General features: G+C 42.5%; 1 protein-coding gene across 2 annotated transcripts in view; it reads right to left on the reverse strand.

The window, feature by feature from the left end:
* The window catches only part of KLHL1 (kelch like family member 1), a 163,085-nt gene extending 149,124 nt beyond the window's left edge, over positions 1-13,961 (reverse strand). For both annotated transcript variants that reach the window (XM_070942781.1, XM_070942779.1), the window contains exon 1: positions 13,426-13,961. In XM_070942781.1, the coding sequence (XP_070798882.1) occupies positions 13,426-13,961 (536 nt within the window). The remainder of the gene's footprint in view (positions 1-13,425) is intronic.
* Positions 13,962-17,542: the final 3,581 nt, after the last annotated feature.

Below are 17,542 nucleotides of genomic sequence, written 5' to 3' on the forward strand. Positions count from 1 at the left end.
AACAAAGATTGAAAAGAGAGGATGTAAAAGATGGCTGATAATAGACAGACGGACATACAGGTGGACAGGTAGGTAGTAGGTAGGTAGGTAGGTATGTGGATGGATGGATGGATGGATGGGAAGGAGGGAGGGAGGGAGAGAGGGAGGAAGAAAGGAAGGATGGAAGGAAGGAAGGAAGGAAGGAAGGAAGGAAGGAAGGAAGGAAGGAAGGAAGGAAGGAATCATTTTAACTCTCTTCCAGTGGTCTTCCGGGTGCGCTTCAAGGTGTTGGTTACCACCTTTAAAGCGCTCCATGGCTTAGGACCTGGGTACTTGCGGGACCGCCTTCTGCCGCCGATAGCCTCCCACCGTCCAGTACGCTCCCACAGAGAGGGACTCCTCAGGGTGCCGTCGGCCAGGCAATGTCGGCTGGCGACCCCCAGGGGGAGGGCCTTCTCTGTGGCAGCCCCCGCCCTCTGGAACGATTTGCCCCCAGAGATAAGAAGGATATCGGATCTTCGGGTCTTTAGCCGAGCCCTGAAAACTCTTCTTTTCCAGCAAGCAGGGCTGGCGTGAACCCCGCCCCCCTTTTTTAGTTTTTAATGGTTATTAATTGTTTAGTTTTAATCTGTTAATGGGTTTTAATTCGCACTGTTTTAATTCGGGCCAAAGTATATAATTCTTTTAATTAATTTTAAATTTTGTATTGTTATGTATTTTAGTTTTGGCTGTGCACCGCCCTGAGTCCACTAGGAGAAGGGCGGTATATAAATTGAATAAATAAATAAAATAAATAAAATAATAAAACTCTGCTTTATGTATTACAAGTACTGATTAGCATTGATCACATTGAAAAATGTTTTACTAAAAATGTAGTTTTAGAATAGATAGACAGACAGTTGGACGGACGGATGGACAGATACATGGATTGGTAGGTAGGTAGGTGGGTGGGTGGGTGGGTGGGTGGATGGAAGGAAGGCAGGAAGGAAGGAAGGAAGGAAGGAAGAAAGAAAGAAAGAAAGAAAGAAAGAAAGAAAGAAAGAAAGAAAGAAAGAAAGAAAGAATTTTAACTCTGCTTTCTGTATTACAAGTGCCGATTAACATTGATCACATTGAAGAATGTTTTACTAAAAATGTAGTTCTAGACAGACAGACTGACAGACAGATAGACAAATAGAGAGACAAATAAAGAGACAGACAATATCTAATAGTAATTAAAGTCTGCAGCTGAAATGTTAGCAAAGTGACCTTTTAACCCAAGTTCAAGGTCTGTTGAAAACATTAGTCTCCTGCCAGACCCTTTTGACCCAAGGACCATCCACAGCTGTGTGAAACACATTTTCTTGGTGTGTCATCCCTTGCCACTTCAAATGGACATACAACAAAGCACCGTTCTAGTTCACATTCCTTTTCCCCTTTGCTTTCTCCACCAGTGAAATGGGAAATGAGCTCCCACCCTTTCTGATGCTAAGAATTTGGTCTGCCCATCCATCCATCCATCCATCCATCCATCCATCCATCCATCCATCCATCTATCTTGTATGTCGCCCAATTCACAAACTGACTCTGAAAGGTTTTTATAGCTTTTTTTCTTTACACATTGGACAGAGTTGGAGAGCAGAATTGGGAGAACAATCACATTTTCTCCATATAGCTGACACTTTGCAAAAGAGCTGTTCCTACAGAGCAGGGGTGCTTAAATCTGTCCCATGGGGCTGGTCTGGAAATAGCAAAGGACCAGCCCGTGATGCCTCTGGCAGACAAAATGGGTGCAGGGGGGAGATGTGCATGGCCCCCACAGACCCTGTTTTTGGCCTGGATGGGCTCCTGCAGCACTCTGCCGGCCAAAATGGAGCAGTGGGACTACACAAGGCCCTCCTCCCCATGCCCTGTTTTGGCTGGCAGGGTGCTGCAGGAGGTAGTCCAGGCCAAAAACGGGGCACAGGGGAACTGCACAATCCCCCCTCATGCCCCATTTTGGCCGACAGGGTGCTGCAGGAGGTGTCCGTCCCGTCTTCCCTCTACCCACCCACTGGCTGGCCCATGGAGGAGAACTACAATGCTGATCTGGCCCTCGATGAAATCCAGTTTGACACCCCTGCTACGGCGATATGCCAGATGAAGTCGGGCATGGAATGAGCCTTAGGCCAAATCCTTTACTTGCGCTCCAAAGCTAGTGCCATACAAATTAAAAGACACTTCTGAACAATCCAGGGGAATCAGATATATAGGCCAAAGGATTGGGTCTCTGTTGTCCAAATCTTAATTCCTTGTTCTAAAAGGTAGTTTGAAAACATTACTTTGAACCGGCAATTTTCTTTTTTCTTTCAGGTGTTGCCCATTTCTATTGTTTATGTAGCTCAGATCCTGGGAAATGAAGCGAGCTCATTGATAAACACCATGAAAGCTTATTTCAAGTAGATTAAACATTATGTTCTTTCCACAGCTGAAAACATTACAAAATTTGAAAATAGTTTCTGCCAGGCTAATTCTCATCTAATGGCATTCCTGTCTCAGGCTGGATCTATGGCGATACTGAAATATTTATCATAATGTACCTTATTTATAAAACAAATAAGGATTAGACACCCGTACAAAAGAGTAATTGTACTTGCTTTTATTTACAAATTCTATTTTAGATACACCAACAAGGAAAAATGATGAAGAAGCGGTAATTATATTTTATTCAAGGACTGAATTAAAGCCAGGAAAGATTCTAAAAGTTCTCTCTTCGGTACCTATAAAAACATCTTAAATTTAATCAATATTAGTTGCATTCCAATGCTTATACAATTATTTAAAAAGTCTGATTTCATTAATTATCTTCTGAAAATTAAGAACAGGGCCACTGATAATTGCTGTGGGTGACATAGAGTACTTTAAAAAGTGTGTGCTACACACACACAAACACACACACACACACACACACACAGAGAGAGAGAGAGAGAGAGAGAGAGAGAGAGAGAGAAATAGATGACATATTTCAATATAAATAATTAAATGAAAAAAAAAAGGCAAAGTTATAGCATAACAGCTACAAATGCAGCTACAAGATGTATCTACAAATCTACAAATTCAATTCCAGGTTATATACCATGATGATATTACAATCTATGTGGTTGATTGGGGTAACATTACCTTATTTCAGATATATTATGGAAAAAACTAGATCTCTGAAGATCGCTTTGATGGTATGAAAGGTGGAAGGAAAGAAAAAAAAAGAATGACCATGAGTAAGGTAGATAGACTCAGTGACTGTGCATCTTTGGATGAAACATACGAAGAACAGCTGCAGGAATTCAGTATGTCTAGTCTAGTGAAAAGAAGTACCAGAGGTGGCATGGAAGCAGTGTTCCAATATTTGAGGGGCTGCCACGAAGAAGAGGGGAGTCAACCTGTTCTCCAAAACACCTGTGGGCAGGACAAAAAGCAATGGATGGAAACGTATCAAGAAGAGAAGCAACTTAGAACAAAGAAGAAATTTCCTTAACTCCAGAGGGTTAACATCATTGCCCAGAGGATAATTGATTGCCCTCTTCCCTCTTTGGAAGAGCTTTATTAGCTCCCGCTGCCTTAAGAAAGTTCAAAACATCCTTAAAGATCCATCTCATCCTGGGTACCCTTTTTTTTTTCAACTATTACCATTAGGCAGATGGTACAGGCCAATAAAAACAAGGACAAATAGGCTGAAAAACAGCTTCTATCTCAGAGCAGTAACTCTATTGAACTCTACTGTATAGTATAATATTAATGCAGTATCAGGGTTTTTTAATTCAATTGTGTAGAATGTGAAGGATGTGTGTTTTGTTTTATTTTTATAGTTTTCTTATGTATGATGTAAGGGGTGTGGTGGCTCAGTGGCTAAGATACCGAGCTTGTCAATCAAAAGGTCGACAGTTCAGCGGTTCGAATCTCTAGTGCCGCGTAACGGGGTGAGCTCCTGTTACTTGTCCCAGCTTCTGCCAACCTATCAGTTTGAAAGCATGTAAAAAAGGCAAGTAGAAAAATAGGGACCACCTTTGGTGGGAAGGTAATAGTGTTCCATGCACCTTTGCCATTTAGTCACGCCAGCCACATGACCATGGAGACATCTTCGGACAGTGGTGGCTCTTCGGCTTTGAAACAGAGATGAGCACCGGCCCCTAGAGTCAGGAATGACTAGCACATATGTGCGAGGGGAACCTTTATCTTTACCTTTATCTTTACCTATGTATGATGTACACTGAAGATGGCATTGTACGAGATGCAATGACAATAAAAGAAACTAACTAACAGTGAGAACAATTAGCCTGTAGAATGGCTTTCCTTTGGAAGTTGTGGATGCTCTCCTACTGGAAGTTTTTAAGAAGAGATTGGACAACCATTTGTTTGAAATAGTATAGTGTTTCCTGCTTAAGCAAAGGGTTGGACAAGGTCCCTTTGAACTCTCTTATTCTGTTAAGTTGTGGATAGATGATGATGGAGAAAAGCTATCTATGGGATCTCTAATAGCTGACATTGATTTGATGGCACATCATTAATCAATCAACCAACTGTAAGATACTGATTGGTTAAGGCAAATCTTCAAGCATCTCTCACATCCCCTCCCCACTTTAAAAAGACAAACACGAAGCACATGTTGTATACAGCAAAGCAACAGCTTGAAGCATTTTTATTTATAGAAAAGACTTTGACTTCATAAATCTTATGCTGGGGTGCATGTTGACCCTTGGATAATCTTCCAGTTAAGGAGGCATTTTGTGACTTGCCATGGCAAAACCTCTTGCCAGACAGTTTTTTTTTTTTAAAAAAAAAAAAGACTTCCCACCACATTTCTCAAAACTGCAAATGCATCCCCAGATGGTCCTTCCTTCTAAGATAAGTCAGAAAAAAAAAAAGAAATATGTGAATTCTAGGGAAGCAGGGAAGGAAAAATATTTCTTTCCTTTTTTTCCCCCATTGCAATATTATAGGGGGGAAAGTAACATTTTATTCCTTGTTTATAACTGGAAATTATAATTCGTGATATTAAAACTTATTTTGTAACTCAATGTGGATTTGGGTTAGGCAAAAACCTCCCAATTATCTTAAATCAGGGGTCTGCAACGTTAAACACTCAAAGAGCCATTTGGAGCTGTTTTCCACAGAAAAGAAAACACCGGGAGCCACAAAACCTCGATGGGCGTGGCCAACTTGATGTCACTCACTTTCACCAGTCACATGACCCCCCCCCAGCCACGCCTACCCAGCTGGTCATTAGGGCAGAGAACCGGTTGTTAAAAAACAATGGGAACTACAAAACCCTTTCGACATCTCTCTCTCTCTCCCTCCCTCCCCCTCCCTCTCTCTCCCCCTCTCTCTGTATCTCTCTGCCCCGGCCGCTTCTCCATCCCCCGCCGTCGCCCTTACCTTCTCAGGCCAGGTGAGGAGTGACGGGGAGGGGAGGGCGAGGGGTGAGGCCATCCAACAGGGAGCCACAGCAGAGGGCCCAAACAGACACCTGTCTTAAGAGTATGTTATTTATGGAAGGTTTACAGTTATTCTAAAGGCTGTTAAATTGAGATCTGTTTTGAGATGGTGGAAGATAAACATGAATCAATAATAATAACAGAGCATTATTGAATTTTAACAGCACAGACATTGCATAGCGTTCCATTGGCTCTTAAGTGTGTGTAATGATTGAATGTAGCTTAGCTGATATTTGTATACTTAAACCAGCACACAATCTACCAGGTCCTGCTCCAGGTACTGGTGGAAGCAAAGGGGATTTATATCCATTTAACACAAGCTGTTTTCAAGGTTTATAGTAGTTGGGACACATTTTAAGTTGAGACAAAGTGCAAGTGATTCCTAGCATATAATGAAGCTGTAGCACGGAAGATGGATTCCATTTTCTTCCCCCTGCTTCAATGTCTTTATTGATACAACCACACAGAGAGAGAGAGAGAGACACCCAAAGACACACACACATACCTCTTTGCTCTATCAAAAGACCAAAGAAGTTGGATCTTTTCGAAACATTTCTAAGGAAAGAGATAAGCAGTCATACGAAGTCAGGAGCAGAAAACTCTTGAAACAGAATCGGCGCCGGTTCTAAAACATGACATAACGTGATCCTTTGAATCTTGCAGCCCAGCCCAGTGCTATCCCACCTCAAACAGATCTGGTTGTTTTTGAAGGAGCATCAACAGTTGTTCAGCCAGGAACAGAAAAATGTGCAAAGCTACAAGTGCCTCTAGTCTTTTTGTATCACGTTGAGGACTTTAAAAAGCCTACCAAATGTAGCAGCCATGTTCTTGGAGACATTCTCAGGAAGTGAATGAAATAGAACTGAATCATCCTGAGGTTTCCCTATGCTTTCAAGCATCTTACTGACCCCAGGGATGCCTGAAGCAAACTTACAACACATAATTCTGCATGTTTACTTGAAAGAATCAAGTTTCCTGGTAAACCGTTTTTTCCTATCCAGATTTCCCCCCCCCCAGAAAAATAGAATAGAATAGAATAGAATAGAATAGAATAGAATGGAATGGAATGGAATGGAATGGAATGGAATGGAGTGGAGTGGAGTGGAGTGGAGTGGAGTGGAGTGGAATGGAATGGAATGGAATGGAATGGAATGGAATGGAATGGAGTGGAATGGAATGGAATGGAATGGAGTGGAGTGGAGTGGAGTGGAGTGGAGTGGAGTGGAGTGGAATGGAATGGAATAGAATAGAATAGAATAGAATAGAATAGAATAGAATAGAATAGAATAGAATAGAATAGAATAGAATAGAATAGAATAGAATAGAACAGAACAGAACAGAACAGAACAGAACAGAATTTTTTATTGGCCGAGAGTGATTGGACACACAAGGAATTTGTCTTTGGTGCATATGCTCTCAGTGTACATAAGGAGAATAATATACACTCATCAAGAATAAAAAGATACAACACTTAGTGATAGTCAAGGTTACGAATAAGCTATCAAATCGTACTATCAAATCGTACTGAAATATTCAGATGATTTTTCTTTTTACTTTGATATTTTAGTACCTATGGCAGAGTTAAAGAGTAAGGGGAAGTTAAGAGTTTATAGTTAGTTTGCTTATGTTAGATTATGTTTGTTAAATGCAATACCCTGTATTTTGCTCTGGGAAGTCGGGGGTGAGGGGGAGCGAGAGGGGAAGGGGTGGGGGAAGGGGGGAATTTGTTTGTAAAACATTTTAAAACTTTTCAATAAAAAAAATAGAATAGAATAGAATAGAATAGAATAGAATAGAGTAGAGTAGAGTAGAGTAGAGTAGAATAGAATAGAATAGAATAGAATAGAATAGAATAGAATAGAATAGAATAGAATAGAATAGAACAGAACAGAACAGAACAGAACAGAACAGAACAGAACAGAATAGAATTTTTTATTGGCCAAGAGTGATTGGACACACAAGGAATTTGTCTTTGGTGCATATGCTCTCAATGTACATAAGGATAATAATATCAAGAATAAAAAGATACAACACTTAGTGATAGTCAAGGTTACTAATAAGCTATCAAATCGTATTAGGAAACAAATAAAAACAATATAAATTGAAAAATACAAGCAACATGGCTATAGTAATAAGTGGGAAGAGATAGATACTAGTAAGGAAGGGAAGAATAATAGTAATACAGTCTTAGTAAATTATTTGACAGTGTGGTGGGAATTAGTTGTTAAGGTGAAACACACTCACAGATCTATGCCTGTGATGTCAAGATATCGGAGCCTTTGGGCCATCCTAGCCTACTGATCTTGTGAAGGAATATCAAGTCACGTTCTATCATATTTTTAATTGAAAATCTGTGTTTTTTAAAAAAATGCAACTGAACCAACCCATCCTAGAAGGCTTTAATTTCATGACTGTCATTCTATAGACTCACCCAACATGCTTATGAATGCTCGGATGCTCCCCCCGATTTGGAAAAAAAAAATAATAATGAATACCTGCAAAATTTTTCAAATAAAAGAAGTCCAAAGAAGTATGAAAAAAAAATCAGCTTCTCAGCTTCACTGCCTTGAAATTGATTCATGTATCATTATATGCATGAAAAATTGCTCAAAGAAGACTCCTCGCTTGCATAGCTTGGCAAAGGAGCTGAGGTTTTTTTTCCCCACGGACTCGCATGGGGCCATTCTACTCGGCTCAACAAAATAAGCCATTCTTTTCTGTTTTCCGAACTGAAAAGTTGATCAAACCGGAACAGCTAGCATAATAGACAGGATCATTTATACATTTTTTTTCTTTTAAATAACTTTCACTTGCTACATTTCATAGTCCAGGAAGCAATGAAAGAGTTAATCTCCCATCCAAGACCATTCTTTTTAGACTATTCTGCATAAGCGAACAGCATCTTGAGAGTTAAGCCATAAGCTTGTAGTGTTACAAGCTACAGTAGTGGCCAAAATTGTGGAAACCTTTTGGGAAAAGGGTATTTTCTAAAACTACCATATTTTTTGATGCACCTTTTTCCCCCCAAAAAGAGGGTGAAAATCTGGGTGCATCTTATACTCTGAATGTAGCCCCGTCCAGCTTCTCAAATGGAGGTTTCAGAGGCTGAAAATAGCATCAGAAACAAAGCTTCAGAAAAAAAAAGCCCCCAAACAGAGCTTCAGAGGCTTTTTTTTCTGAAGCTCTGTTTCGGAGGCTTTCAGAGGCAGGAAAAAACGTTTTTTCTGAAATGGAGTTTCAGAAGTTTCAGAGGCAGGGAAAAAAAAAAAAAAAGCAAGGCACAGAGCTCACAACCAAGGAACCTGTTGCTAAAATTCACCTCTGGGAACAGCTGATTGGGGGTATTCCGGGAGGTCGATCCACCTGCCAATCAGCTTTTTTCTCATCTTCCTCCCCAAAAACTAAGGTGTGTTTTATACTCTGGTGCGTCTTATACTCCCAAAAATACGGTAGCTAATAACACTGCTTTTTGGGGGGAATCGTACCATAAAATTATATATCAATGGAAAGATAATTTAATCAAGAATGTAATGCAATAACTTTTAGGAAGGATTTACTATTAGAATAGCAGTTACAGTATAAAGAAGGAAAGTGAAACATGTAGAAAAACCGAGATATACAAAAATGATCACCATAGAAAAGATGAGATATACAAAAATTATCACCATCAGTTAATACTTAGTTGGGTAACCTTTAGCATGAATTATGGCCTTACAACGTCTTCCCATGGAGTGAACCAAGTCTTTTAGTTCTGCAGCTGTTCTAATATGAAACCAAGATTGAATGATGGCTTCTATTAACTGGGTTTTATTGCTGGGTTTCTTCTGACTAACAAGTCAGCTCTGTAAATTTTCAATTGGGTTAAGGTCTGGGCTATTCCCAGGCCATTCCAGCAGTGGAATAAGATTATCTTGAAACTCCAAAAAAAAAATGTGGTGTTATTATCCACCAAACCTCAAAAATACACTTTTCCCAAAAGGTTTCCACAATTTTGGCCACTACTGTATGTGCACTATACATTAGAGGGAACATATTGTAGCCGTAAATTTGGTATGGGAACTTGGAAATTTGCGTTATAATATTGAAAATAAGGAATCCATAAATGACCTAAATTTCATAGCCTAGTTTTCATTAAAATGAAGCACTTGGGAAAGTGGAAGGAAACTTTTCCATAACTTTGTCCCACTGTTGTTCTGTTTTGTTTACCTTTTGGTCTATTTATATTAATTTCTGTTTGATGTTTTTAAAATATTCATTAAGTTTCTTCAAAATGTTTAAGTATTGCATGTACTCTGAGTGAAGGGGTCAAGCAGTGAATAAGAAAGACAAATGAAGTGACACAGATTTTTTTTTCTTTTGTATTCATTTGGAACACTGCCATAAATGTTTTTAAAAAATTAAGCGGCTCTCAGTCAGTTGAACATAACTGAACTTGAGGGTAACCTTCTCACTTGAGTGTTTTGAGAAACGGTTGCTTTTATACATCTAAAGTCATTGAAAAGTAGCTAAATTTCTAATTATTAGAAAGTTCACTAGGCAATTTAGAAAATATGTTTCAACACTCTCCAAAGCTTAATACTGGATCAGGAAGGAAGGAAGGAAGGAAGGAAGGAAGGAAGGAAGGAAGGAAGGAAGGAAGGAAGGAGGGAGGGAGGGAGGGAGGGAGGGAGGGAGGGAGGGAGGGAAGGGAGGGAGGGAGGGAGGGAGGGAGGAAGGAAGGAAGGAAGGAAGGAAGGAAGGAAGGAAGGAAGGAAGGAAGGAAGAAAAAGAAAGAAAGAAAGGGAAGGAAGGAGGGAAGGAGGGAAGGAAAAGAGAAGGAAGGAAGGAAAGAAGAAAGGAAGAGAAAGGAAGAAAGGGAGGGAGGGAGGAAGAAAAAGAAAGAAGGAAAGAAAGGAAGGAAGGAAGGAAGGAAGGAAGGAAGGAAGGAAGGAAGGAAGGAAGGAAGGGAAGGAAGTAGGGAGGGAGGGAGGGAAGAAAAAGAGAAGGAAGGAAGGAAGGAAGGAAGGAAGGAAGGAAGGAAGGAAAGAAAGAAAGAAAGAAGGAAGGAAGGAAGGAAGGAAGGAAGGAAGGAAGGAAGGAAGGAAGGAAGGATTTTAACCCTGTGGATATAGACATAATGGTGAAACAAATTCAATGCACCTGAAATGTCATAATTCTAAATAAAATATTTCAGGATATCAACAATCATTTAAACACCTGAATAAACACCACTGACAACTCTGCCAGGGTTTGGTTAGCTGTATGACAGGTGCTAGAAACATTTCGGCTACAAAGTACATACATCAGCAAATCCTAATGGCATGGCCTAAAATTCCTTTATTTCTAGCAACATAAAATATTGTTCCCGCTATGCTTGGCTGGTTTTTCTTTTGATATTAGCTCTAGTCAAGGATCTTTAAATCTCCTGGCTTTTAATAGGTGAGATTGCATATCAATATTCGCTGAAGCAAACAGGTTTCAATATGCTTAACTTTGATCAAATCAACTGGTGGGAATCTGACAAACAGAAGTGCTTTCTAACTCTAATTTGAAATTCAAGTCATCCCAGGAGTAGAATGAATGGAAGAGCATTAAAATAAATAGCCTCCCCCCCCCAAAAAAAGAAAGAAACCAGATTTTCAATTCTCTTCAGTGTTATCAGGAAAAAAAGGAAGATATTCCTTTTAAAGTAATGTTTTAAACTAATATATATATATATATATATATAGTATCTATCGATTGATAGATAGATAGATAGATAGATAGATAGATAGATAGATAGATATATCTTGGCTCTTAGCCAAGAAACCTCCAATTTTACGTGGGAGAAAACCCGAATAACCAAAGACCTACATACAAACACCCGTGAAAACCTCAGAAAAAAAAAACACACACACACACACACGTGTGTGTGTGTGTGTGTGTGTGTGTGTGTGTGTGTGTACAGTTAATATCTCGGGTTTCTTCCCGTGTAATGGCAAACATATCCCTAGAAGGGTAGCAGCGACGTTTCGACAAAATCACATTTGTCATCTTCTGGCTGAAGTTCTTGGTTTGGTTCTTATGGGCAAACTTATATATATGCACAGTCCAAATGGAAACTTTTTAGGCAAATACATATGAAACTCTATACCAGCATATTTATTCAGAAACTTTTAATGAAGCTTTTACTCCAACTTTTTGGGAGTAACAAAAGGTCTCCAAATAATTTGTTTAAAACCGTACTGGAATGGTTCCAAGTGAACCAGGCTATTCAAATCGGTAAACTTGTTTTTTCTTTCTTCCCTTCTGTTTTAAATGACCTTCCGTTAGTTTTATCTCGTTCCTAAATCCATTCAATTCATCAATAAAATAAATTGGATACAGAAATCATAGGCACTTCCATGCATAATTCTTATAAGACAAACAACTTCGCACAGTTTCCTTGTTATGCGTTTTTCATCGGCAACTTTGGACTACTAATAGGGAGTTTTCCATTTTGTATCAATATCTTGAGTACATAGACGTATGAATGTCCATGTACAATAGCAGTCCAACTTATATAAAAGTTTTACTTATTTTAGTTCTTTAAATTTTGACTAGAAACAGAAGCCACGATGAGAGGATCATTAGTTTCAAAGCTGCAACTAATTAATAATATTATTGGGTTCTTTGTAAGAGAGCTTGGGAGACAAGATGTTAATAACTTTCTGGAAAAAAGTAGTGTATAGACACAGTCACAAGAATTAAGAACACTCCCTTTTTTGGATACAATAAATCTCTAAATAGTGTCTGTGGCAATTTAGGATAATTAAAGTAGGTGCATAAGGATAATTAATGTATGTGCTTAAGTAAGGAAAGCCACGTGCAATCTTACAAAGTTGACATTTTGGGTCATGCAATCCTTTGATTTCCATCAGTTTACAACACAATCTGCACAAAAATCCAACTTAAACCCAAGGCTCACTCCCCAGAAACTGGATCCAGAAAAAAAAAAAATCTTAGCTAAGTACTAATATACACTATCAAAGCAGAATTCGGTTGAGGATTTATTTTAGACAGGGAACATCAACTTGTGATGAAAAAAAGTTAGACCATGGAGTGCTTTCTCACAAGAAGCCCAGCTCTCTCGCAGCCTTAAGAAAACAGAGACAAATCTGTTGACTCTCTAGAACTCCCAAAGAGAATTAAGGCATTCCCTGAGCATCAGATCAACTCTGGTACAACTCAAGCAAAGTTTGAGTTTTGAAATGTTGTAGGTGCCAATGAGAATGATTGAAACGGGACTTAACTGTCCCTTGGAGCGATTGAAAAGAGAGCTTCAAGCTCCGCTAAATGACTGCCTCTATCTATCAGCTTGGTGGTCAATTCGCTACGGAATAACCTAGGAAGTGCTTTTAATACCTGCGCAACAGCAACTGGACATAACATTGCTAGTATCTGCTTAGATAGCACTCTTGCAAAACCCAACTACTGTATTCTTGGTGTGTCTGAGCGATTGGCTTCCCCACCAGATGGGCAGGCGTCCGTGCGATTCTTCTCCAGGGACAAAAAGACTCCGAAGTTCGGTCGCTACCGAGGCACGGTCGGACCGAAGGGACGCCTTCTTAAACGCTCTTTAATCCCCGGAGGAGAAGGAGGAGAAGAGGAGGAGGAGGAGAAGCCAAGTTGCTTCTTTGCGCAGTTTACTCAAAAGTCAACGTGGAGGGAAGGAACTGGCAGGCAGTTGGGGGGAGAGGGGCGCTTCTCACCTGATGCCAGAGAAACGACTGGCTTAACCGACCATAAGAAGCCCAGCTCGGAGGGTCTCCGGTTTCCTAAAGGGCGACCCAACCACCCATCTTCGTGCCAAGTCCCGGGTCAAGCTGGCTCCCAAATTGGCCGAGCTCGGAGGGTTTTCTCCCCACAACTGAGCAAAACAGGGCAACGCAAGGCGGGGAGCGTGGCTGGGGAGCTGAGCGAGGTTGGGCTTTCCTTGGCCGGCCAGGGGCGCTCCTCCGGCCGGGCAACGCTCTCTCACTCGCTCGCTTGGGTAGCTTACCTGTGCGCGGCGCCTTCACCTGTTGCCCGGCCGCCTCCATCGGCGAAGGGCAGCGGCTCCCCCTTGACTTCGCGCAGCACCAGCGCCTTCTCCTCCGGGCGGGGGAACTCAGCGAAGTCCCCCCCGCTGCTTCCTCCTCCTCCTCCTCCTCCTCCACCTGGCCTTTCGTCCAGAGACTCGACGTAGAAGATGGTGCGAGGGGCCGGCGGGGGGCCTTGCGGCTCGGCCAGCCCATGGAGCCGGGTAGCCGGCAGCGACGTCCCGTTGAGGGGCAAGGAAGAGACGGCGCAGGGCGGCGGGCAGGCGGCTGCCGAGGACTGCGAGGGCGAGGCGGAGGAGGCTTTCTTCCAGAAGGCGCCTCCTCCTCCGCTTCGCTCCTGGCTCTTCAGCAGCCTGCTCTGGCTCGGGCCCCAGTGCTCGAAGCTGCCGTCCGGTTGCAAACAGCCGCCCGCGGGCGCCGCCGGGTGACTGAACAGTTTCCAGCGGAGGCGCAAGATGTGCTTCACGTCAAAGTCCTTCCTGCTCGAGTTCGACATCCTGCAGCGGCGGAGGCGAGGCTGGCTCGGGTGCTGTTTCTCCGGCTCGGCCGGAGCAGCGCCCTTGCGCGTCCCGGCCGAGCTGAACCGAAGCGAGCCCGGAGGGGGACAAGGCGAACCGGTAGCGGCTGGCTGGCTGGCTGGCTGGCTGGCTGGCAGGGCCTCCCAGCGCCGGAGAGTCCGCAGCGCCCGAGGCGCAGGAAGCAGCCGGGCTGCCGCCGAGCGACTGAAAGGGGAAGGAAAGCACGCTACGCGAAGTAGTAGCCCACCCCCCTCCTCCTCCTAGCTTTCCCGCCTCCCCCCACCCACCCCACCCTCAACCACCACCGTTCGTTTCAGCCAGCAACGGCGGAGGCTGCACCTGGAGCGCCCCGGTATTTTGCGCTCCGATGGGGAGGAGGAGCCGAGGAACCGCGCGGAAAGTTGCCGGGCTTTTAAGCTCTGGATTAGTAGCCGGGGAAGACGGGAGTAGAGGGAGAGAGAGAGGGGGTGGGCGGGCGAGCGAGGGTCTTTTCTGAGCAAGGGGAGGGGGTGTTAGGGGCTCCCTGGCGCCCCCAACCGGGCTGGCTTCTCCTGCGTTTGGTCTTGACTTTCTTTCCAAGCGCTGTCCAGCGCTCTCCGAGCATCTCTGAAAGATGTTTCCTGGGGAAGGGGAGGCTCTTTGGCAGCCTCCTTAGGATTCCCCATTGCCTGCCCCAGTTTCCCCTCGTGTTTTCCCCCACTTCACACCCCCTCCCGCCCCCGGTTGCAAAGGAGGTCCTTGGAAGTCAGCCTGGAGAGACCACCACCCAAGCCCGAACCCTTCAAAGAACACCGAAGCTTGCTTTTCCTGACCTGGGTGCTGAATCAAGATCTTGAAAACTCGCTGGAGCCGGAGTTCATTTCTCATCTTCTTCACCCAAGCGAGCCTTTGGTCCGAGCGAGCATTTTAGGCTGCCCCGGAGCTCCTGGGCTGAGTGGCCAAGATCTGCCAAGACAAAGTCTTCTCGTTCAGAACTCTTTCGTCCCTGGAAAGCCACTTCCTGAAGGGGATGTTGTGAGTTGGGCTGGTTCCCACCTCCTCGATCTTCAGCTCGGGAACATTTTACCCATCCAAACTCAACCGGTGAGATAATTCTAGGCATCCATTCTAGGTCCCTTTCTCTGACTCCGTGCAAAAGTTTGGTCAGCTGAGGATCATGCTAACTTTCTCTTCCTTTTCATCGTCCCAATTTTGATCCAAGGTTGTTTAAACACGAATCGAAAAATGAAACTACGTTCCACAGTTAATTGTAAGAGAACTCACGTGTGAACTGTAGAGCTTTTTTCAGTGGTGAAATCCAATTTTTTTTTTACAACCGGTTCTGTGAGCCTGGCTTAGTGGGGCGTGGCTTGGTGGGTGTGGCAGGGGAAGGATACTGCAAAGTCCCCATTCCCTCCCAACTCCTGAGGGATGGATATTGCAAAATCCCCATTCCCTCCCCACTCCTGAGGGAAGGATATTGTAAAATCCCCATTCCCTCCCCACTCCTGGGGGAAGGATATTGCAAAATCCCCATTCCCACCCCCCACTCCTGGGGGAAGGATACTGCAAAATCTCCATTCCCATCCCACTCTGGGGCCAGCCAGAGGTGATATTTGCTGGTTCTCCGAACTACTCAAAATTTCCGCTACTAGTTCTCCAGAACCTGTCAGAACCTGCTGGATTTCACCCCAGCTTTTATCTCATCTCATGTAGAGACAATGTTGTGACATGGCTACTAACTAACATCTTCTCTTTTTGGGATTTACCTCCATGTGATTATTTCTCAGGTCACCCAGAAACTGGAAGAAAACTTTATTTCAGGAATAGTTAATTTAACAAAACCGGAGAAATCACCTGTAACTCTCTTTAATTCCTGCAGAAGCCGTGACTGCCACTTTCAAGCAGTGTTTTGTATAGTGCTAATCCCCAAATCAAGGAGGTTAGGCAAAAAGAACCTCCACAGATTCCCAGAATGATAGGTTAAATTGAGAAATTCGGGTAACATCTAAGGAAAAGGGAATAGTAAACCAAGAAGACTACAGCAGTGGCCAAAATTGTGGAAAACTTTTGGGAAATGTGTATTTTCCCAAATTAGCTTAATTTTTTTATAGTACCTTAAAATTATATATCAATGGAAAGATAAGGTTGACTCAGCCTTCCATCCTTTCTAAGGTAGGTAAATTGAGGACCCAGTTTGTGGGGGCAATAAGCTGACTTTGTATAAAACATACAAAAGTATGAAGGCTATTGCTTAACGTATTGTAAGCCGCCCTGAGTCTCCGGAGAAGGGCGGCATATAAATCTAATTAAAAAAAATAATAATCAAGAATGTAATGCAATAACTTTTTAGGAAGGATTTGCTATTAGAATAGCAGTTACAGTATAAAGAAGAAAAGTGAAACACACAGAAAAAATGAGATATACAAAAATTATCACCATAGAAAACATGAGATATACAAAATTATCACCATGTCAGTTAATCCTTAGTTGGGTAACCTTTAGCATGAATTACGGCCTTACAATATCTTCCCATGGAGTGAACCAAGTCTTTTAGTTCTTCAGCTGTTATAATGTGAAACCAAGATTGAAGGATTGCTTCTATTAACTGGGTTTTATTGCTGGGTCGCTTCTGACTAACAAGTTTCTTTAGCCCACTCTGTAGATTTTTAATTGGGTTAAGGTCTGGGCTATTCCCAGGCCATTCCAGCAGTAGAATATGATTATCTTGAAACTCCAAAAAAAAGTGGTGTTATCAAACCTCAAAAATATACTTTTCCCAAAAGGTTTCCACAATTTTGGCCACTAGTGGAAAGTGTGTGGGTATGTCAATGCTGATGCACCAAGAACTGGGTTCAACTAGAAGAAAACTTTAATCATTTCTCTGGAGATCCCACTTTTCTGACTAATAGAAAAAGGTGCTTGAATTCAGGGTGGAATTCCACTTTCAAGAGTTTGGAGGATTCATTGGTATTGTAATCAGTTGACTATCTGTTGCCTATCTAGCTAGCGGTACCTGAACACACTTGTAAATGGATCATAAGCTTCCTAACAGACAGGAAGCAGCAGGTGAAGCTAAGCAGAATCACATCAGATATCTGTACAATTAGCACAGGGGTGCCCCCAAAGCTGTGTGCTCTCTCCACTTCTCTCTCTATACCAATGACTGCATCTCAAACGATCCATCTGTTAAACTACTGAAGTTCACAGATGACACAACAGTGATCGGTCTCATTCGAAACAATGATGAATCCTCATACAGATGGGAGGTTGAACAACTAGCCTCGTGGTGCGACCGGAACAATCTGGAACTGAACACACTCAAAACCGTAGAAATAGTGGTGGACTTTAGGAGAAACTCTTCCATACTTCCACCTCTCACAATACTAGACAACACAGTATCAACAGTAGAGACCTTCAAATTTCTAGGTTCTACCATATCTCACGACCTAAAATGGACACCCAACATCAAAAACGTCATCAAAAAAGCACAACAAAGAATGTTCTTCCTGTGCCAACTCAGAAAGCTCAAACTGCCCAATGAGCTGCTGATACCACTCTACACAGGAATTATTGAATC

Source organism: Pituophis catenifer, unplaced genomic scaffold (genome assembly GCF_029215685.1).
Source record: "Pituophis catenifer annectens isolate HBS135680 unplaced genomic scaffold, rPitCat1.0.hap2 SCAF_4, whole genome shotgun sequence".
In the NCBI taxonomy this organism is placed as follows: Eukaryota; Metazoa; Chordata; class Lepidosauria; order Squamata; family Colubridae; genus Pituophis; species Pituophis catenifer.